This window comes from Podarcis raffonei, chromosome 12 (assembly GCF_027172205.1).
Source record: "Podarcis raffonei isolate rPodRaf1 chromosome 12, rPodRaf1.pri, whole genome shotgun sequence".
NCBI lineage: Eukaryota > Metazoa > Chordata > Lepidosauria > Squamata > Lacertidae > Podarcis > Podarcis raffonei.
This window is the reverse complement of record NC_070613.1, coordinates 25,306,413-25,329,984: the sequence shown is the minus strand read 5'-3', so window position 1 is coordinate 25,329,984 and position 23,572 is coordinate 25,306,413. Positions and strand designations below refer to the sequence as shown.

General features: G+C 45.8%; 1 protein-coding gene across 3 annotated transcripts in view; it reads right to left on the bottom strand.

Annotated features, from left to right (window-relative positions):
- The window catches only part of NMT2 (N-myristoyltransferase 2), a 32,456-nt gene extending 8,884 nt beyond the window's left edge, over positions 1–23,572 (bottom strand). The window contains exons 1-7 of one of the 3 annotated variants that reach the window (XM_053409577.1): positions 23,430–23,572; positions 12,816–12,951; positions 5,654–5,798; positions 3,207–3,325; positions 2,885–2,976; positions 2,526–2,642; positions 288–458 (exon numbers count right to left, since the gene is read on the bottom strand). In XM_053409577.1, the coding sequence (XP_053265552.1) occupies positions 288–458; positions 2,526–2,642; positions 2,885–2,976; positions 3,207–3,325; positions 5,654–5,798; positions 12,816–12,951; positions 23,430–23,539 (890 nt within the window). In that variant the 5' untranslated portion in view covers positions 23,540–23,572. The remainder of the gene's footprint in view (positions 1–287; positions 459–2,525; positions 2,643–2,884; positions 2,977–3,206; positions 3,326–5,653; positions 5,799–12,815; positions 12,952–23,429) is intronic. The other 2 variants (XM_053409578.1, XM_053409579.1) reach the window with 2 other exon arrangements.

The window sequence follows — 23,572 nt, the reverse complement described above, 5'->3', positions numbered from 1 at the left end:
AGCCAGGATCACTAGGTAAGACTTAAATCAAGGCTTGTGGTTGGCTTACCAATCCTGGTTTATAGAGGGATAAACAAACCACAATCTCTGGGTTTGGAAGCCACATAAAGCTATTCATTCCTCTTGCTGAATTATTTTTACCTGCTTGTGCACAGCGAGGGATTTATCATTAAACTGGAAACTTTCAAAACACAAGATGTGTTTTGAAAGCTGCATGTATAAACCCCACACCACCACCTGCAAGCTTTTGGAAAAGCAACCATATCTCAGGAAAACCCTTTGCTTACCTGCAAGTTGCTACAGGTTTGGGAAGTACCACTCCTGCAGTGTAAACTGCCTGAAAAATCCCTTCCAAGTTTACTCTCCTGGTTATTTCGCGAATCAGGACCGGTGCTACTCGCTTAGATCTCAGTTTTTTATGGACACATAGAAAATTAATTTCTACCATTTTCTTTTCACTGGGAATAAAAAGTTATAAGCCACCACTTATTTTTCAAACAACAACAATCCAAATATTCTCTAATATTCTGCCTGTGGTGCAGAAATGTAATATAAACCTTTGCAAAGATAAATAAATGAGAGGTGATGCCTGCAAGGCTCACTTCCTCTTAAGCTGCCAGCGTAATGCAGGGATTAGCAAGGAGGTGGGAGAGAGAAAGTGAGGCCATAAGCCTCACCTCCGGATTCTGGGCAAATCAAAAGAGCATCCCAAGTAGGCTGTTGCAGAATGTAAGGGAGTTGAGGCCTCTCTCTGTAATTCAAGCACTGATGTAATGTGCAAAAGATGCAGCTGCAGAACTAGGAATCGCAAGCTCTTGTCACGATTAGAACTTCCCATGTAACCTTCTGCAAAATGCCCTTTTCACATGTTACATGGGAAGCATAATTCCCTTGTGCTCCCAACTTTCACTGCCTCTCTCCCGGACCCTGAGATCATCCTCTGAGGCCCTTCTTCGTGTGCCTCGTCCACGAGAGGGTCCAGAGGGTGGCCTTTTCTGCAGTGGCTCCCCGTTTGTGGAATGCTCTCCCCCTAGGGAGGATTGCGTGTGGGGAGCCCAGTGCCCCAGTGAGGATGCAAATCGCCCCCTCCCTGGTCATCGAATAGGTCATTTGATAAGTGGTTAAGAGGGCAGTAACTTCCCTCCTCAGCGGATCTACACAGATCTGCTGAGAAGGAAGAAGCTGTGTGTTATGTGTGTGCACCTGTAAATGTGTGTGTACAAGTGTGTGGGGTTGACAACCTCTAGCCTGTAGTACAGTGGCTCCAACAGTAGCTGTTGGCCACACCTCATGGGGTAGCCAAGGACGAACGCAGGACCTTTGGACCAAAGGAGTTGAGCCTTTTAAAACAACGAAGAATTCAAAGCTGGCTCCGTTCAGCAAAAGGAATGCTCGATTATTTCGAGAGAGAGAATATTCCAATGGTACGTTGGCTGTTTCTTATTGGAAGGAATGTGTTCTTTGCAGACCATGTACCACCATATACCATTTAACACACAAGACCACATTTCTTAAATCCTGCCTTCCTCCAGCTGTATAAACAAAACATGTTTTGGAAATAATTTGCCAGCAACTTCTCTCTGGAACCCTCTTTCCTGGGGAGGTGCATTTGGGACGATTCCCTTAAAAGGTTTTTTTTTTTTTTTGCACGGCTAGACAAGTTCTTCCCTTATTAGACAGACCTTTGGACTGTAAACATCTGGGTTGCTGCTGTATACTGGGGCCTTCTGACTTTCAAAAACGTTTTTGAAGCACTTCATATTGTTGGCTTAAGGGTTTGTGTTTTTCATAGAATCATAGAGTTGGAAGAGACCACAAGGGCCATCGAGTCCAACCCCCTGCCAAGCAGGAAACACCATCACAGCACTCCTGACATATGGTTGTCAAGCCTCTGCTTAAAGACCTCCAAAGAAGGAGACTCCACCACACTCCTTGGCAGCAAATTCCACTGTCGAACAGCTCTTACTGTCAGGAAGTTCTTCCTAATGTTTAGGTGGAATCTTCTTTCTTGTAGTTTGGATCCATTGCTCCGTGTCCTCTTCTCTGGAGCAGCAGAAAACAACCTTTCTCCCTCCTCTATGTGACATCCTTTTATATCATATTGCTGGCTTAAGGGTTTGTGTTTTTAAATGTAGGGCGTTTTGATTTAACCTTGCTTTTAAGCACTAGCCTGGTAGCTCTTGGTGATCCTGAATTCCACCCAGGTGGATATGTTGAACACCATGTAGACCAGGGCCTTGATGGACATCTTGGGTTTTGTTCTGAACTATCACAAAATAGAGCAGTATCCCACTATTTTGAATAGTAAGAAGTTGCCGAGGTGGACAGACTTGTATCGAGGACATTCCCAATAAACGCCAAAGCTGGAATCTTTAAATGGGACTTCAGTTAGTGTAACTGTATACTGGATTTCGACCTAAGAAAACACTGAACATCTTTCCAACATGTCCCTATCTGCCATTGATGAAATTGATTTTTAACAACATGCCTAGCCGAAACTGACATCAGATGTGGTCAGGACTTACCTCTCATAAATCCGTATGTGTGCAGGAATGGCGCTTATGAACCCTACCAATTTTCTATTGGATGATACTCTGACACCACAATGCCATTGTGGAAGCCAGCCTGGAGGCCGCAGAGCCCTGGAAAGAAGAAAACCACAGGTTATTATTGTTATTTACAAAGAACCTAACAGCTTTCTAGGCACTGTTCTGAGATATACATTTTAAAAAAAAACAACAACCCCTGCCTGCAGACTTGTTATGCAACAAGACATGACACAGAAGGAAAAAGAGTTGAGGAGGGATGAGGAAAACAAGTACAGTCAGGTACTAATTTTTTTCAAAGGTTACTACTTGGAAAAGCATGGAATTTTGTTACTCACCACAAGAGAAACTCTGGTGAATAGTCAAATCTAAACATATTATCATCATCTTCTACATAGTTTTCATTTAGCAGCATGTACAACTCCTTGAGCTGAAAAGGAATTAAGGGGAAAACATTAATCCCAATGCACTAACTAGAATTTTGCACTGGACTCTGTAGTCCAGTGGCTCAAAGCCCATAGTAGTGCTGCATTTACTTCCACAACCTGTGCAAAACTGCCCTGGTGCCCAAGTGCATCTGTGCACATAAAACATGCCCAACAGCGAAATATATGGGCCTCCCCAGCTTGTGTTTTAAGGACTGTAAGTAGTTCTACTTACGACTTCGGCGTTGCTCAGGTCCAAAGTGTCCCATGTGAAACCCTGTGGCAAAGAATATGGCTCTAGGCGGATGTTGTCCTTATCGGGCTCAATTGCGCCGTGAGATGTAATAACTTCACCTAGTTCATAAAAGAGGAAGAAGCGGGGAAAGAGGGGGGAAATTTGCATTGTGTGTAGCTTACAGGCATGCTTCTGAAAATCCCCACTTTTAAGGGAAAAGGGGAAGATTTACGGAACGAATATGAAGTGAGAATATTACACGTCATAGTAAAGTAAACTTCAGGTTGCATTCTCCCAGCCTGCCCTCAATTGCTCAAGTCAGTCCAATGTACTGTATCTTGATTGGTTACATCAGCATAATCACACTGAGTACACAATTTCCCTGGATGTCACTGGTCAGCCTGTCACTTTTTGCCTCTTTTTGCTGAATGCTATAATGCATGTTTAATTGTTTTTTTTAGCTGTTTCTATTTTAGCTGTAAGCCGCCTTGAGTGCCTGTCAGGGGAAAAGGCGGGATATAAACAAAATAATAAGCATGACCGCTCCTCAAGATCACTTCAAATGCATATTCAAACCCCAACAGCAGACTCATGGCTCCCAATTAATGGAGTAATAATTTTCTACGGAATGGTGGAGGTTGCGAATTCAACACCCACTGGTATGACTCCTGCATGTCTGTCAGAGGAAAGGTTCCCTTTGGAAATTATATACTCTTTAAAAAAGCAGTTTTTCTTTAACTGGTTTTATACTTCTCATTTTACAGTCCTTACTCATCCCTTTTCTCCTTTGACATTTCATCACAAATCCAATTAAGCATAAAAAAGACCGGACAGAGGAAAGGGTTAAAAAGCAGGGGTGGGACCACAGAGCTACAGTTTCCAGAGTGGTCTAACAATTGATCCTTCTTCCCAGGGAACTCTGGGAATTGTATTTCTGAGCTGGACCATAAAGAAGGCTGATCGGCGAAGAATTGATGCTTTTGAATTATGGTGCTGGAGGAGACTCTTGAGAGTCCCATGGACTGCAAAAAGATCAAACATCTCCATTCTTAAGGAAATCAGCCCTGAGTGCTCACTGGAAGGGCAGATCCTGAAGCTGAGGCTCCAATACTTTGGCCACCTCATGAGAAGAAAGGACTCCCTGGAAAAGACCCTGATGTTGGGAAAGATGGAGGGCACAAGGAGAAGGGGATGACAGAGATGGTTGGATAGTGGTCTTGAAGCTGCCAGCATGCGTCTGACCAAACTGCGGGAGGCAGTGGAAGACAGGAGTGCCTGGCGTGCTCTGGTCCATGGGGTCACAAAGAGTCGGACATGACTAAATGACTAAACAACAACAGGGGGAATAGAGGCCTCCCAGCTGCTCTCAGTACCCTTAAAGAACTCCAAGGATTCTTTGGGGGAAGCCACGACTGTTCAAAGTGGAATAATATTCCTTTAAATGTTTAGTGCAGAGGAGGCCTGTGTCAAAGTAGGCAGATATACCGTAAGTTGTTTTTTTTTTAAGCCGTGACTATATCTGAGGAGCAGCACCTGATGTTAAAATTCATCCGCTGTTAAGCTTTCTCTTTTCCCTTCTGCCTCTCCTTTGTCAACTCCCCCAGGATCCCACTGCAAGCTCGCAGAAACGAATCTGAGCTCTCTCCTTTCTGCTGCCCCCTTTCCTTAGATTGCTCTACTAAGTCCCACACACAGCGGAAGGATGACAGGGGCCGTAGAACTGCTAAAGGATCGTAGGTACGTATCCCACTTTCTGACCAGCGTCCCCCGAAGTGGGGCGGAAGGGGCAATGCAAACATGGGTGCCCTCCTCTCTCTCTGCTGGTTTATCGGGTGCCTTTTTGGCATCCTTCCCCAGAAGTTTCAACCTCCGATTAGACTGGTTTTTAATGCTGCCGATACACTTGCTTCTTTGTGTTGACCTTTAAAGCCCTAAACGGCCTCGGTCCAGTATACCTGAAGGAGCATCTACACCCCCATCATTCTGCCCGGACGCTGAGGTCCAGCGCTGAGGGCCTTCTGGCAGTTCCCTCACTGTAAGAAGCAAAGCTACAGGGAACCAGGCAGAGGGCCTTCTCGGTAGTGGCGCCCGCCCTGTGGAATGCCCTCCCATCAGATGTCAAAGAGATAAACAACCATCTGACATTTAGAACACACCTGAAGGTAGTCCTGTTCAGGGAAGTTTTTAATGTGTGACATTTTAATGTATTTTTAATCTTTGTTGGAAGCCGCCCAGAGTGGCTGGGGAACCCCAGCCATATGGGTGGGGTAAAAATAAATTATTATTATTATTATTATTATTATTATTATTATTATTATTATTACGACGTTCTGGTTGTTGTTGCACTAGGATTTCACATGGTTGCTTTACAAGGCAGGCTGCAAATCGATATATTCAATCAGTCAATCAGAATACTTTCATTATCCCAGTCCCGGCTACAGACTTACTAAGCTTGGGTACAGGCTGTGTATCCCAAAACTGGTATTTACGTTTGCTCGCCTCGTCAATGTTCTTTGCTGGGCCCTGACATGCTGACAGGAGCTCCATGGCTCTCTGAATATCTTGCAGTTTCTGCATTGGAATGGCTGGATTCTGCAGGGAGAGAGAAAGAGAGAGAGATATGCAGAGTCAATTAGGGTGCATCCGGATGGGAATATTGCATTAGTTTTCCTGATTAAAATGCTAGGACTTCTGTCCTGTGTTCTAAGGTCCCGATCTCACTGCACACTACCTGTTGTGCTATGGAACTGTGGCTTCCTGACCGATATATCATGCTGAATTTCACTCGCACCAGTAGGTGTGGTGTGACACAACAACAACTGCCATTGGGCAATGTCACTACCCCTCCACCCTTTACACACACATGTGTGTGTTTTTTTTGCCCGTGATAACAACAGGGAACAACAATATATGCCGGGATAGAGCTCCAAATTTCATCACTTCTCTCCTGTGATTTTCCAGGTTCAAGGGGACTACAAATGGACCCCCCACCCCACTCCTTGGAATCAAACAACAGGAAATGAGTAGTAAACTCATGCTATGTTGCCTTAGCTTTCTGGAAATGGCTTTTAGGATTGTGTGAAAGCTCAAATATATTGCAGGAATTAACAGTTTTACTTTTATCACATGGTAACTTTTATTATATATGAATGAATTCATGCCATATATTGCACTTGCTCTTGAATAGATAATTTCTAACACTGCCTGCAGGTTCCCCATCCAGAAATGTCTGGCCTGTCTTGAAATTATTCTCCTCTTTCACTAATGTCTGGAACACTCTGGAGCAGAGATGGCCAGTGGGGTGTCCTCCAGATGCAGTCAGACCTCAGCTCCTATCAGCTCCACAGTCATGGCCAATGGTCAGAGATGATGGGAGCTGTGGTCCAGCAACATCGGTGGGTGGGGGTACTCCATTGGCCACCCCTGCTCTAGAGATGCATTGGGTTCGATCCAGATTTATGATAAGACTTTTCCTAGTATCACAGAAAGAGTGTGTGTGGGGGGAGTGGTTTTGACCAATGTATTCTTCCCCCAGAAGCCCCATGGAAAGCTGCTCTGGAGGGTCAGATAATGCCCTGGAGCACCAGGCGAGGTGGGCTTGGGGGATGTTTGGTTGGCTGCTGTGACAGGTAAAGGATAAATGTAAAGATAAAGGACCCCTGGATAGTCAAAGGCGACTATGGGGTTGTGGCACTCATCTTGCTTTCAGGCTGAGGGAGCTGGTGTTTGTCCACAGACAGCTTTCTGGGTCATGTGGCCAGCAGGACTAAACTGCTTCTGGTGCAACGGAACAACATGACGGAAACCAAAGCGCACAGAAACGCTGTTTACCTTCCCACTGCAGCGGTACCTCTTTATATACTTGCACTGGTGTGCTTTCGAATTACTAGGTTGGCAGGAGCTGGGATAGTTCACTCCACAGTTTCTGCTTTCTTTTAAACAAACTTGCCAAGCCTTTCTATTTTTGAAATTTTCAGCTCTTTTTCTTTGCATCTACATTTGCTCTAAAGAGATGTTTGCAATACAAATATTGCAGCACTGCGTTTACAATACAAAAACTGGGTGCAGGAGCATTTTATCACCTCCCAACCTCCTGCTTTCCAGCCGCTGACCAAAGCAAATAAAGGTCAAACGGAAAGACAAAGTAAATGTAAAAACAGATGTCAAAAACTCTCTTCAGTTTGGGCTTATTAAATTTATATGACTTCTCATGACAAAAAAAAGACCTAAAGTGATTTACAACCAGGATAAAAATACACAAGCATATTAATACTGTAAGATAAACTGATTTATGAGAAGTAGTGATGGCTACCACCTTGAATGGCTTGAATAATAATAAAAAAGGTAATGGTAATGGTAAAGGAGCCCTGGACGGTTAAGTCCAGTCAAAGGTGACTATGGGGTTGCGGCACTCATCTCGCTTTCAGGCCGAGGGAGCCGGTGTTTGTCAGCAGACAGCTTTCCGGGTCATGTGGCCAGCAGGACTAAACCGCTTCTGGTGCAACAGAACACCGTGATGGAAACCAGAGCACTCGGAAACGCCATTTACCTTCCGACTGCCGCAGCAGTATCTGGTTATCTACTTGCACTGGTATGCTTTCGAACTGCTAGGTTGGCAGGAGCTGGGACAGGGCAACAGGAGCTCACCCCGTTGTGGGGATTTGAACCGCTGACCTTCCAATCGGCAAGCCTAAGAGGTACAGTGGTTTGGACCACAGCATTACCTGCGCCCCAATAATAATAATATGCCGTCCATATCTTATTTCTCAATACCATATTATTTAAAAAGAGCCATTTGAAACCAAACACCATTGTGCAAAAGGCATCAAACGAAGACAGCAATCTAAAACCGGCAGCTAAACGTAGTATAAAAAGCAAATACAAATAACCCAACAAATCCAATTTGGCTCCCCAAGGTTTTTTTTTAAATGTCAACATTCAAATGTCACTATAAGCCAGGGTTGCTGGGCTCATTGTGGTTCACTGTGAATAAGTAATCTTTTGCTGCATAATGTTATAGAAATGTATGGCACGACCACACCTGGAATGCTGTGTACAGTCCCCTCCCTCACTTCAAGGAGGACATTGCAGAGCCACAACTGGCCAACTCAAGGGCTATGGTTTCAACTCAATCATACAATGATGCTGAAGTACTCGCAGTGGACTACCAGCTCATGAGCCACCAACTAGGATGGCTCACTGAACTTAGTCCACTAGCACTTGGTCTTCCATCTCATACCTCTCAGGTGAAGCCCCAAAGCAGGTGAGTTGGGACTTGGTACCCACTTACAACATACCTCAAAATGTAGTGCTGCCTCTAAAAATCTGAATTCTCCCCCCAACCCTGAACTAGCAAACGTATTCTGTTCTGCAGGCTTTAAACCAGGCATGGCCAAACTCCGCCCTCCAGATGTTCTGAGACTACAATTTCCAACATCCATGACCACTGGTCCTGTTAGCCAGGGATGATGGGAGTTGTAGTCCCAAAACACCTGGAGGGCAGAGTTTGGACATGCCTGATTGAAACCATATGGAACAGAAACTGTTGCACTTGTCTGCTTGTACATGACCTACCACACTACGGAGCTAGTTAAAAGTTAAATTGTAATCATATGAGAAGCCCTCAAAATGATGCCCGGGAAAAGAGAGACTTCCAGGTTTCAGGAAACCTCTGTGATGAAAATTGTAATGTGAAACAGTCCAATAATGATGGCCTTTTATTTGTCAACTACTGGAATAATAAGGGAAAAGACAAGATAAGTCACTTTTCTTTTCTTTTTTTAAACGCTTTAAATAGTGATTCCCACACTTTTTCAATTCACAGAGCACCTGGACTTCGAGGTGCTCTCAGCAGTAAACTTCTGCTCTGAGATGTTGGCTGTCATCTTTGCCATCAATACAGGTGTTTAGCCTGAATGAACTAGAATTAAATACTTTGAAGAGCTGATTACAGAAACATCGGGCTGTTGGCAATGATGGCACAACAACTCCTACAGATGGAATTAGCTGAAACCTGGTCAGATGGATGGTTTTTATGTAAGAGATTGCAAGACAATTAAAAAAAAATCCTAGCCACTAACTTAACCCTCCCCCCCCCAATTTGGGAAAAGTCTACCGTTACTCCATTTCCCAGTTAACAATTGTGCTACCACATTCTGTAGCAGCTTGCAGATTTCTTAGCTGTTTTCAAAGGCGGCCCCACAGACAATGCATTGTAGCACAGGTAACTGAAGTCAGGCGATCATCCCCATCTAGGTATTTTAACCACAGAAACGTTAAGTTTGGGAACCACTGCTTTAAATGAACTTGTTTCTTAAACTATTGCCCCGACTGACTTGCGAATACACTTTATGGGTAACAGATTAACTCAAACATCCTCTCTGCCAGCCTTGTTTGTTTTCTCTGCTGTTTTCCAATATCATATAATAGGTTGAAACTTTGTTAATCTATCTTAAAATACAATTTAGGAAAGAAATAGGGGTGTAAGCACAGGCTCATTTCCTTCACCTGCCTGAGAAAGGGAACTGCACCAGGTGAGGTAGAGGTTTCAGATGCTGTGTTATCGTTTTAAAAATACAAGAGATCAAACCCACATTTGAATAACCACCGACAAATCCCTCTACACCAAGAACCAGTTATTCAGCCACCTCTTTTGCCAAGTGGTTTCTATACACACAGCAGCTGGAAAATATCCTGCAGCACTCATGGGAATCAATGTCACCCGAAAGTGATCTGGGGGCATGCTGGATGAGACATCACTTCATCTACATGACGGCAATCTTCGGAAAGGAAGTTGTATGTAAACAGCAGAACCTGACCCAAATCTTAAGAAGACTAGCCACTGAAAGTTTATTTTGATTAGGTGCATCTAAGCATCAGAAGGAGGGCACAGCCACTATGCTAGCTGTGTGGCAGGTGGGTCGCAGTTGCTTACTGGGAGGGAGGTGGGAAGGTGCAAGGGAGCAGGGCTGGGGGTGTGTGGTCAGCGCAGTGCAAATGCACTGGCAGGAGCACCATATTGGCCCTGCTGGTGCATTTGCAACATGCTGAGCTCTCTGCCTTTTCCTGCTCCCTGTAAGCAAATGCAACCCACATGCCTGTAGCTCTGCCCCACCTACATCTGCCAAACATGGGACAGAAAGCCATGAATTTGAAATCCATACTGCATGACCAATCCACAGCACATAACCATAGCGCAGAGGTTTTCAATCTTCTTGAGTCCATGGCTCTCTTGACCAAATACAGTGGTACCTCGGGCTAAGTACTTAATTTGTTCCGGAGGTCCGTTCTTAACCTGAAACTGTTCTTAACCTGAAGCACCACTTTAGCTAATGGGGCCTCCTGCTGCAGCCACGCTGCTGGAGCACGATTTCTGTTCTCATCCTGAAGCAAAAGTTTTTAACCCGAGGTACTATTTCTGGGTTAGCGGAGTCTGTAACCTGAAGCGTATGTAACCCGAGGTACCACTGTACATTCTTTCTGTGGCACCCCTGTGGGGCTCAGGAGCCCAGTTATGTCACCCCTTGCCTGCAGAACTGGCAGTCTCTCACCCTTTTTCAAACACCTTGTGGAGTGTTCCCTTTGCCTCCTCTCCTTGGGAGTCCTCTGGGCAGCCGCCACACCTGGTCTCTGGGCTTCCCACCACCTGTCCCAAAGATAGGTGCGATTTGCCTGCAGAGCTGATAGCCAGGGCTGCTGCAACAAACAGCTGTGCAAGCCTTTGGGAGGCAGAGATGTGAGCGGGCATCAGAGGAAGGAGGGAAAGAAAGAGGGACAGAGGCCAGTGTTGTCCGCAGCACCCCTGACCATCATTCAAGGCACCCCAGGGTGCCACAGCACACTGGTTGAAAACCACTGCCATAGCACATCAAATCTTCGCAATCAGCCATGGCATCCACAGGAGGATTTTTATGAGGCCTGTGTTCTGTCCGATTTGCCCGAGATACCAACCTGAGGTGGCACTTGTCTGAGGGGAAAACCAACCACAGAGGAAATGCACACGGAAGCGATGTACTGGCAATCGGAAAGCATTTACTTGGAGAATAGGCTTTTGAGATTCAGGTGGAACTTACTTCCAAGGAAATCGGTTTAGAATCGCCACCCTCAGAATAAAGCTGAGGCAACAGAAGGCAGCAACAGTAAACAGTTTCAGTCTGAAGCCTCAGAACTTACGACAAGCTGCAATCGTTTGTAAATGGAATAAAAATAACCTCAACCCGACACTACGGAGAACACAATGGGTTACAGGCAGGCTTGAGTTTTGCTGACATACAAAGTAGTACTTGGTCTTTGTGATTTAGCAGAAAAACCTACAGGCCCTTTCTGTGTGGGTAGGTATGCAATTATATTTCTACAGCACTGCGGGAAGAGGTTTAACAACCTAGCAGTTGTTATGCTCAAGGCAATCTGGTGGGGTGCGCCAAGCGAGACAGAGAGTTGCTCAAAGAAATGGGTTCACGGAGGTTCTAAGAAATGGGTTCACAGAGGTTCTCGTATTTGAACTCTCTGTCACTCTGTCTTGTGGTATTCACTAGAAAACGCTATGACTAAGTGGTGTTATAAAGCACCTACCGTCTCGTGCCCAGTGTTGCCAGGAATTCTAAGAAATCAAAATATCAGTGTTTTCGTAATCCCTGGTCAAAATCCAAGACAGCTTTGAAAGGTTCAGCCCACCATCGGTGATTCTGCATGGCATCCAATTACATCCAAACATAAGACAAAAGACTGCACCTTGGACCCATCGTGCAAAAATTTGGCTGTGATACCTTCACAGTTATTCAAATGCAAAGCAAGCAAATAACTTTCCAAAATACGCAGCGAGAGATACATGCAGAGAAGCAGCAGAACAAACACCAGGCAAAACCAGAAAGCAGGTAATTCAAAGTAATTTGTGCTGTAACTACACAAAACAACAACTGAATAAAATGCAGATTTGTGTCAAAGGCCTCCAACTATAATGGACGTTATAATCTTATATCTACTTTCCTTAGGAGTAAGGCGCTTTGAACTCATTGAGCCTTACTTCTGAGTAAACGCATACAGGATTGCACTGTCAGATGCTTTAAAAAAAGGGGGGGGGGATCAAACCAGTGATTCTGAATGGTATCCAATTATATCCAAACATAAGACAAAAGACTGTACCTTGGACCCATCGTGCAAAAATTTGGCTGTGATACCTTAACAGTTATTCAAATGCAAAGCAAGCAAATAACTTCCCAAAATTTGGAAAACTACTTAAAATACATTTTGAAGATAGACTCGTAATTACAGTGCATCAAAATAAGACAACAAATTTAAATAAAGATTTCTTACATTTGGCACATACGAACCTTTCCGGGGGAGGAGTTCTAAAAAATGGTTGGTAACAAGGGTAATGAATTTTAGGAGCCAAAAAGAGACGAGGGAAAGGTTCTAATTTTGGATTAACAGGATAGTAGAACCTGACATTTAGACCTCGAAAAGTCTATTAAAGTAGCTTTTTTTCTGCTGGACAGTTGCGTTTACCTGCAATTGTGACAAGCGGCCCATTCAGCGCACCCTTCACCTAGCACTGCCTATTACGGTTCTCACACTATGCTACCAAAGTTAAAATGAAGCCCAGGCTCTCACTTTTGAAGGTTGCTGAATTTTAATCTCCTGGGAGTCAGATGCAGAGTCTGATTTGGTACCTCCGGAATTTGGCTTTTCCTTTTTTCGCTTCTGTTTCTTTTTCTTCTTTTTCGCTCCCAAGTCTCCTCCAGGACTTCTGTAAAGAAATTGAGAGTTGGGAAAAGATGACCCGGTGTTGTTTTTAAAACACACGCACCCCTCCAAAAATGTACCAAAAGTAGCTCAGGGTGGTTCTTTTTGTCATATTCAAAAATATTCCCCAATTCTGCTACAGAAGGAAAAATAAAATTAAACCTTGGAAAAGAGGCGCATTCATGCAGTCTCTGTATTTAAAAGTGGAGCTAAATTACCGTACACCATCTCCCTCCCCAAAACAATTCCATCCCCTGTCCCCAAAATACAACCCTCACATGGAAGTACCTTCTTTGTAGTGAAACATAATAGAATGAGGTTATTTGGGAAGAAAAAAATGTAAGACTCAGCTATCTGAATTGCACTGCATACACTCCCAGCATCCAGCAGAACAGATCATATTTGAAAAATGCTGATACCTGTATCCTTCACAGCCATCTATGATATCATTATTTTCTGTATCAAGTTTATGTAGCCTCGTCTGCTCTGCACAGGACTATTTTTACCACACCTCCACAGAATCACGAAACTGCTTTGTGGTCATCAGCGTATAACCTAATTTTAAAATGTCAACCTGGGGGAAATGTCTTCATTTAAATGTTCGCGTCACACCATGGAATGAAAGAGATATTGCAGTCGTCCCCTCCCTTGAAGCTTGAGATCAAAAGGGATTGTGTGCTCAGTACCTCAAAAGCAGGTGATTCTAAATACAGCAAGGAATTTGACATGATCACATCTTTTAAGCAGCATTGTTCGCTTGCAAACCTTTCTCTGCACATCGGTGCACGCAAAAAATGGCACCGGAAACTGAAAAAGGAAATTTCCTGGTAGTTAACAGCAAAAGGCTTTCTGTGTTCTACATTTCTGGAAGATACCTGTTACTGTTATGCTTCCCAATTACTCACACACTATTAGCAAATCTATTTTGGTTTTCTACCAGTTTAACTGCTATGGCTTCACCCCTCACAACAAATTCTGGGAAGTGGAGGGTAGGTTTCTTTGTTTTGTTTTGTGCAGTGGGTGGTGATGAAAATTTCCACTGGTGCTCCCTAACCCTAAACACAGAACTACAGTTAGCGTTCCTGCAGAAATAGAGGCCTCCTATTTCATTTTGAAAGTAAGCCCATTTTATCTGAAATTTCCATTAGCTAGGTAGGCCTACTATCTGGTTCCTTGAAGAATTTATGATGGAGCCTAGGAACCTAACCCTGCCCCACAATCCTCCATCACAGTCTTGCCTTCCAAATGTTGTCAGACTATAACCACCATCTCTGAGTCATGTCTTCTCTGTAACATCCTCTGCTGTGAATTGGTTTCCTTTTAAACATATTGACTCTTCATATAGCCAGGGTGGTGCACTTGAGATGTTGGTGGTCAGAGATGGAGGGAGTTTGGAGTCCAACGACATCTGGAGGCCACAGGTTCCCATTCTGATTTTATGGTCCTGCCCTTAAAACTAGGATGGAGAGCCTGTGATGTTGTTGAGCTCAAACTCCCACCATCCTAGACCACTGCTGTGCTGACTGGCGCTGATGGGTCTTGCATTTCTACGGTATCTGGAGGGCACCAAATCTACCCTTACAAAACCCTCAGCAGCAACTCAAAATATTCATACAATGAGCTAGTTCTTGCATCCAGTGTCAGATATATAAATGGCTCCTTAAACCAAGGTTGCAGTCACCAAAACGGAATGTCTAGTTGCCATTTTGAGGCCAGGCGGCTCTAAAGTCTTATTTTCCAAATGATGGACTGGCTGTGATTGATTCTCAGTTAAACATCTGGCTAGTAAGAAGTTTGAGAACTTAAAGCAGAAAAGGCACTTTATCCGGGGATAAAGGTAAAGTAAAGGTAAAGGGACCCCTGACCATTAGGTCCAGTCGTGACAGACTCTGGGGTTGCGGCACTCATCTCGCTTTATTGGCCGAGGGAGCCGGCGTACAGCATGACTAAGCCGCTTCTGGCGAACCAGAGCAGCGCACGGAAATGCTGTTTACCTTCCCGCCAGAGCGGTACCTATTTATCTACTTGCACTTTGACGTGCTTTCAAACTGCTAGGTTGGCAGGAGCAGGGACCAGAGAACGGGAGCTCACCCCGTCGCGGGGATTCGAACCTCTGACCTTCTCATCAGCAAGTCCTCTGCTTTAACCCACAGCGCCACCCGTGTCCCTTTATCCAGGGATAGTCCACATATATATTGGCCTATTCCTACAGGATGTGGTATTTGTGTGTGAGAGCAGTCCAGATCCAATGATCCCCTGGCATGTACCTCCAGATGGTGGAGATGTCAGGCGCCATCCTGGCACCCAGGCACCTTCTCAGGTGCAAAATATGCCTGGCTAATTTTGAATACTGCATATTGCTAAACATGGTTTAATGCTACATGCATAAGCAAATCTCATGGTCCCTTCTGCTTTGCCTGCTTGTTCACTCAGCACTAAATCACGGTTAGCATTAAATATGAACCAGCCCAATAATTTGTTCCTTTTCATGACATACAAGGTATACATTTTTCTGCATTTTGAGGAACGAGAGGCAATCAATTCCATTGTGCTTTTATTTACTGTATCCCATCCCTCATTAGTAATTGCTGATGTATTCCTGTCATTTGCTTATTTTCTGAGGACGCATCGCTATGCTCAACAAATTTCAACAAGTGACTGGTATGATTCACTGCCCCGTAACACTAGGCAATTGATGGAACAAGACACCTTGCTATATGCATACTGTAGAAGTGACAGAATCAACAGCCAGGATCCAAAGGAGCTACAACATCAATTCCATGTGCCCATATAGTGGCTCTGGACTCCTACTGTGGCAAGTTGTTATCAAGTCCAGTGATTACAAACCTGCCTAATTCTCAACCTTGGGCACAGGTGTGTATACGAGCTGGACCTAGAGAGTAGCATAGCACAACTTTTGCCAACCAGCAGATGAGTTGCAGTACAAAACATCTGGACAGCATCAGGCTGGCAATGGCTGACCTAACAGCATGCAATTGTGTTGCACTTTAATCAGGTCTGGGTTGGAGACTGCCCCAAACCCCATGCAACCCACCCTGAGCATATAAATGCAATTTTTTAAAAAAACCAACTGAATCAGATTTGTTTTAAAATATTTGTGCAGTCGCCATAAGTGACAAGGAATTGCATACGAAGTCGTAGGGAGGCTGGTAGAGGAAAGATGGTACACTGTGTCTCTCCTCTGTGTCCAGCACAAAAACAAAGTGAACTGGGTTTTTTGGGGGGTGGGGTGGGGAGGTTAGTAGCTTTTAACAACTTCTTTACAAGGCAGACAAAGTGTTCATAACTACCGTATTTTTCGCTCTATAGGACGCACCTGACCATAGGAAGCACCTTGTTTTAGAGGGGGAGAACAAGAAAAAAAATTCTCCCCCCCTTTGCTCAGCGCCCCTTCAACAAAGTGGCAGGAGAAACGGAGCCCCTTCCATTTCTCCTCCCGCTTAGCTGAAAGGGCGATGCGCCTTAGCTGAAGGGGCACCTACCCTTCAGTGAAAGGAACCCGAAGCCTCCGGAGCGCAGTGGGAGCTCGCGCTGCGCTCTGAAGGCTTCAGCAAAAGCAACGCGAAGCCTCCCGAGCACGGAGGGAGCGCTCCCTCTGCGCTTTGGAGGCTTCACGTTGCTATCGCTGAAGCCAAGGAGCCCGCATTCGCTCCACAGGACGCACACACATTTCCCCTTAATTTCTGGAGGGGAAAAAGTGTGTCCTATAGAGCGAAAAATACGGTTCTTCTGCTTGCAGCCTACTTGCACATTCATTTCAGCAGTGTACTTTTCACTCCAACCAATACATTTTGCACTTCTGTTTGCAGAGAGGAAAACAGGGGTTGAAAACCTGATATTTTAACCCAACCTAATTCTGATCAGGGGTACAGACATGAGTCTGGCCCTCAGAACTTTGCCCACCGATTATTTCAAACACCTCAGGGGAGAAACTGCCGGCAGCAATTTAATTCCAAACTAATGCTGATTTTTTAAAAAAGCAGACCCATAGAGAGGCAGGGACATAGCCAGAGGCAACTTCAATAGTTACGGTAGAATCAGCCTTCCTAGATGAGCTTTATAAATAAATTAAAAAGCAAGAATTTTTACAAGCCCTTACATACATACACATTTTTTTAAAAAGGAAGATGGGACTTTATTCTCTGAGGGAATGTTTCCTCCAATTATTAGGTAAAGCTCCCCAACTCGGCTTCTATAAATTATTTTTCACCTAGAGAAACCGATCTGCAGTTTTGTTGATGTGAAAATTTGCCTATTTTTGCTATCTTCCATCTGTCAAGGGCCTATGTGTATTGCCTAAGGATGGAGACAAATCTAGGTAACAGCTGGATTTTGTATTTTCAGAACTGGGACATTAACTATTGTATGTTTCTTCCCAATACAACTTGAAACCTGTAACGCACCAAACAAGAGCCTCTTCTGAATGTCTGCTACCTCCTCCCACATTCCATCTTAAGACTGTGACTAAATGCAGATTCTACCCACAGCTCCTGCATCAGCCAACTCCCCCCACAACCGTACACCATCTCGCCTGGTGAACATGAAAGCTCGCACACCATTTTGTAATGTTTTGGTCGACCTAACAAAGACATTGTCCTAATATGGATTTTGAGATACTGTCATTAGTTAATAATAATAAATAATAAATTTTATTTATAAGTTATTTGGAGCACACCTATGGTCCAAAAGAAGCATAGTTCAAATGTCCGTATGCTTCCACGGGTTGTTGACTGATCACCTGGAAGCAATTTTTCCTTACCACCAACATCCAGGCTAGTGGCTATTTACAAGCCTCCTCAGGTCTAGACTGCCTGGCCTTTCTTCCTACTGGCATTGGGCTCCTTCATCTGAATTACACCCATAGAAACCTCAGGTCAATAAGCTGTGCTGTCATCTACACACTGAGAGAATAGCCTTATGGGAGATATTAAGCCAAATACCGTACTTTGATTACAAGAAGAAGCCTTTGAGTGGGGCCTTTTTAGAGTGCCACGCGGTGTGGCGCTGTGGGTAAAAGCCTCAGCGCCTAGGGCTTGCCGATCGAAAGGTCGGCGGTTCGAATCCCCGCGGCGGGGTGCGCTCCCGTCGCTCGGTCCCAGCGCCTGCCAACCTAGCAGTTCGAAAGCACCCCCAGGTGCAAGTAGATAAATAGGGACCACTTACTGGCGGGAAGGTAAACGGCGTTCCGTGTGCTGCGCTGGCTCGCCAGATGCAGCTTTGTCACACTGGCCACGTGACCTGGAAGTGTCTCCGGACAGCGCTGGCCCCTGGCCTCTTAAGTGAGATGGGCGCACAACCCCAGAGTCTGTCAAGACTAGCCCGTACGGGCAGCGGTACCTTTACCTTTACCTCAGTGTTAGAGCACACGTTTCACATCTAGAAGTTACTGGATTCAGTCCTCTACATCTTGATTTTAAAGTACTGTTCCCTGTGGCAGCAGTCAATATTCAGCGAAGTGGATTTATGGCCTGACTCTGTATACGGCAGCTTCATGTAGATGTCAGGCACTGTGGTGCAACCTCAGGATCCCAAGCCCATCCAGTTCCTTATTTGGATGGACTTCCGCTGACCCAGGGGTCTTGTGCATTTCAGCTGATTTAGCACAAAGGAGGGGCATTCAGTTTAAGCAATTGTATTTCAAGAAAATTGCAAAGCAAAGCAGAGAAGATTCCATGAACAGAAAAGCTGGGGGAAACTTTGAAGAGATGTTTGGCCCATGGGCCTTAGGTTGCCTACCTCTGCTCTAATTAGTTCTTGTTATCTCAGCAGCATAGCGCAAATTGAATGATACAGCTGGAGTCTATGGAGAGCTGAAATTACCCTTTAAAGAGGATACACACAGCACACTTGTAAAATGTTTGCAAAGACAGTGGATACCAAGCAGGTCCCAGGCTTTCAAGACACCAGTGAGCTTCAGAAATCCTTTAAGCAAAATGAATAAGGAGCCTAGGGGAATCATCATCCATTACAGTTTTATTTATTTAACTAAATTTACAACAGTTCTATCTAATCCCCAAAGCTGTTTAAAGAATAAAAACAAAACAGGCATTACTGATGCCAAGAGGCAATCTTAAAACAGAACCAAAACCAAACAAGCAAGATCAAAAAAAAGAAAAGAAAAAAGGAAGCCAAATAGCCACAGAATCCATCAATTCTCAAATCTGCCTCTCCACAGAAGCCAGGTGTGCCATGCTTCTGAAGTCCAGCTGGTCAGTCCAGCTACCTTTTGACCTGGCAACGTCCAATGTCATGATGTCCATTGACTGGCATGGGGTTGTGGCTTGACCAAAATGGGTCTGCCATGCCAAATGGGGAGGACTGGAAGCTGTCATGAGACCCACGAGCCAGAGGTTTCCTCGCTGTCCTAGCATATCACTTCCAATTAACACAGGCCTTGCTACCAAAGTGCTTGTGGAGCAAAAATATTCCTCCATTGCCAGATGTTATGGGGCCAAATGCACCTCCTTGAAGCAAAGCATTCCACAGTTTGGGGGCAGATACTGAAAAGGCCCTGCTCCAAGTAGATGCTGATATTAACATCCACAGAAGATGGTATTATCTGAAGCAGGACTTTGCTGACAGATCTTAAAGTGGATGGGGAGAGAGTTGTGTGGGAAAATACACCCAGGACATTTTAGCAATAAATGTGAGAGTGACAAACATACTTGTAATCGGGGTGTACTAGATCTGCAGGTCACCAAGTGTCTACTCAGTGGGCAAACCCCAAGTTTGTCTTGAGTAATCTATGCATTGGCCAGAAGGGCTCAGAAGGCACCTGCTAAGATGATTCGATACACCTCTAAGCATCATCTAATACTTTTGCTTCTGCCACAACTTAACTTCTTCTTTCAACAGCAAAGCACATTTATTCCCTTGGCAAACATTTTACGTCTGCTGAGCAACAAGACAATCTTGTTTTCCAGCCCTCCAGGTTTATTTGTGTACTTGCCTTTAATTTTAGACAATTTATCTGAGTTGGGAAAATCTGAATGCCTCTCTTTCAAACACTAGAAGCTTTAAAAAAATAAATAAAAAGAAACCAACATATTTGAGAAAAAGATGGGGAAAGTGTAAGAAGTGACTTTCCTTAAAGCCCATGAATCATACTTCCCATTTGCGAGATACAGGCTTAAATAGTTTTGGGTTGCAAAAGGGCTTTCCCCTGATGAAGTCAAACTGAAATGAGGTGTTTCCCATTATACACTGGACACAACCTGGGTCCAGGGGTTGGGCACATGCTGCCAAGTTAAGTCCCCACTTTCTCCAAACACAGCTGAAAAAGACTCCTGTGTAAAACCCTAGAGCAGAGGTGGGGGACCTTTTTCAGTGGGCAAGTTTCTGCACATTCACACAGCTCTCTCTATTCATCCAGATGGCAGGAAACATTAGCAAGGACATATTATTATTATTATTATTCTACCATCCTTCATCTGAAGACACCTCCTGAGCGGTTCACAACAGAAAAATACAAAATAAGAACACAACGTATCAGCCAGGCCAAAAGAAAAAAGAAAAAAAAGCCACAATCAGGGACAGCACAAATCAGGACTGGTGAGGGGTGTGGCCAGAGAGGCTGTGTGGCCTGCGGGAGCCCTGAGGGTGACACAGAGAGTTCTGGCCCCTGGGTCTGAGGTTCCTCATACCTGCCCTAAATAGTCACTGTTTGTTACTTTTGGAAATGCTAAGCTAAGATGAACCAATTGACTCAGTACAAGGCACCTTCCTACGTTCTAATGTCAATACCACAAGAAGATGCAGTGATGGCCACCCAATTGGGTGGCTTTGTAAGCTCAGACAAATTTATGGAGGATCAATGGCTACTAGCCATGGTCTGCCCTCTGTGGCCAGAGGTAGTCTGCTTCTGAATACCAGATGCTGGAAACTGCAGGAAGGGAGAGTGTTCTTGTCCTGCTTGCAGATTTCGTACAGGCATCTATCAGGCTGACCACTGTGAAAAGAGGACGCTGGCCTAGCTGGACCACTCATCTGATCCAGCAGGCTCTTCTTATGTTCTTAAGTGGGGAAGCTCTGGCCTGCGGGCCAAATTAGACACAGCAGGAATCCTAATTTGGCATGTGGACCAGAGGCTCCCCCACTTCCGCTTTAGTTGTTGCTTCTTGTGGCACCAATGTCAGAGCATAAGAAGATGCACCAGCCATAACTATCTGCCCTACGCCTAGCATCATCTATGAAGGCAGGGTTTGCAGGTGCCACCAAACAGCTCACTGGCAGTGCCTGCAAACCCACCTTTGCACACAGTTTGAAAGCCGTGCCAACGAGCTGACCTGTAGATCCCTGTGACTTTGCCAGCATAGCCTAATTTCCTTTGCCCAGGCTCAAAGAGTTTGATCATAAAGGTCAGGGTCTGGCTCACCCATGATAAGACACAGCTCCTTCTTCATCTAACAGATCAACCCTAAACAGGTAGATATGGTGGTACATCCTCTGTATAGAAGATATGCTGCATCCTAACTGTGTTTTCTGCCCCTTCAAAGACCTCCTAGGTGCTGAATTTAGTGAAACCTGCATTTTTGGAGGTGCAAATTACGCTATGCTCTGTGAGCGAGACCAGGGAACAGAGGAAATTAGAAGGCAGCGTAACTTTGTTTATCCCTCTACGTATCTCCAATATGCTCCTTTTTGGTCCTGGACCTGTGCAGCTTCCACTGGCTTAACTTCCTTGAGCTGTACCTCAGCCGGCCTAAGCAGAAACATCAGGAAAAGTTATTTATGCCAGCTTAAGTTCAGCCAGTGGTAGGAGGAGATGGGACAAGATAATATTGCACATCCTAACCTCTCCCAACCTGCATACCTGGAAGGAAGGATTGCATCCTAAGTCTGTCTATCAGATTCAGGAGAGTCTGCACAGCAACACAAGCGAATCGGTCAGTTAGCACCCAACACATTTCCTATGATAGGTAGTTACCAACCTGGGAAAACAACTACTTTTCCCCTCATTGATTTTTCTAGTTGGAACCACTCAGCTTGCTGAATGTACAGTGGTACCTCAGGTTACAGATGCTTCAGGTTACAGACTCCGCTAACCCAGAAATAGTACCTCGGGTTAAGAACTTTGCTTCAGGATAAGAACAGAAATTGCACAGCGGCAGTGGGAGGCCCCATTAGCTAATGTGGTACCTCAGGTTAAGAACAGTTTCAGGTTAAGAATGGACCTCCAGAATGAATTAAGTACTTAACTCGAGGTACCACTGTATATGTATGCATAGCAGGTACATTTACAAAAAGAAAATATCACTGAAGCAGAAATCTCCCTAGGTGCCTTACACCTGACTGCAAGTTCAGCCCTCCCGAGCCCTTTCAACTTAAATGAGGGCTTGATTAGTGAATCAACCATAATATTAAAAAGCACTCTGTGCATGTTCAATGTGTTTACCGGCTTTTACCTCTATCTGCATCAGAGCTGAGCTGCGGCTTTCAGAACCAACCACACACTGCATATAACTCTTTGATACAAGTTTTCTCCTCCAAACCCTATTTATTATAGATTACAGTTTTTTTCTGGCTAGAGAAGTCACACATTCTTTGCTTTACCTGCAAGAAAAACTTTGAGGGATGGGGGATGTCAGCAGGGCTACAGATAACCCACTGCAACCTAATTTCCATGGGGGTGATGGAGTGGACCACATCCCTGGGTTCTGCATCAATCCATCAGAGACTGGTACCACTCCCAGACACACATGCGGTGCAACCAGCCCTTCCCTCTCCCGGGGTGGGGGGCGCAAGCGAGGGGCCATATCCTTGCAGCCGGATTTAGCTCTCTGTGTATGTAGGTGTGTGTGATTAAAAGGCGTTCAGGGCCAACTCGATCTGCACTGAGGGATGTTGACGGCGCCCTTCTGAACCGCAGACAAACGGCTGCAAAACACGAGAGACTGTCCACAAAGGAAGCACGCGGGAAGGTGGGGGAAGAGAAAGAGACAACCGCGGAAGGGGGGCGGCTGCTGCGGCGGCGGCGAGTGCAGAGGGCGGCCAGGCCACCTTCCCAAGCAGACTCCCTTGCTCGCCAGCTGCAGCAAATGCCAGGCCAAGGGGCCGGGCGAGGGAGGCGTCGGGTCCGCGTGGAGGGACCCCGGCTTGCACACTGCCTCCTCCGCGGCCACCCGGCAGCTGCAGCAGGAGCAGCCGCCGCTGGGCCCCGCGCCCCTCCGCCCGCCCAAGGCGCGCAGGGGAGCGGCTCGCTCTGCCTTCCCACCTCACACAAAAGCGGCGGCCGAGCCCGAGGCGGCCGCTTGCACCCGCGTGGCCTGCGCGCTGCCTCCCGCCTGGGCCGCCGCCGCCTTCCCCGGGCCACGCCGCGCGCCGCCAATGCCGCAGGGAGCCGTCGGCGGAGCTGGCCGCCCACCCACCCGCCAGGCCGGGCCCACCCGGGCTCCGGCGCCGGGCTGCAGGCGAGGCGAGCGCCGCTGCGCCGGGCTGGGCGGAGGAGGGTGGCGTCCCTACCCTTTGGAGTGCTCCGTCTCCTCTTCATTGTCGCCGTCGATGCCGCAGGTGTCCTGGTCGTCCAGCTCGAGGCTCTGCTGGCTGGCGGCGGACTCGCTGTCCTCCGCCATCACGGGGGGAAGGTGGGGGGGGGGAGGGAGGGA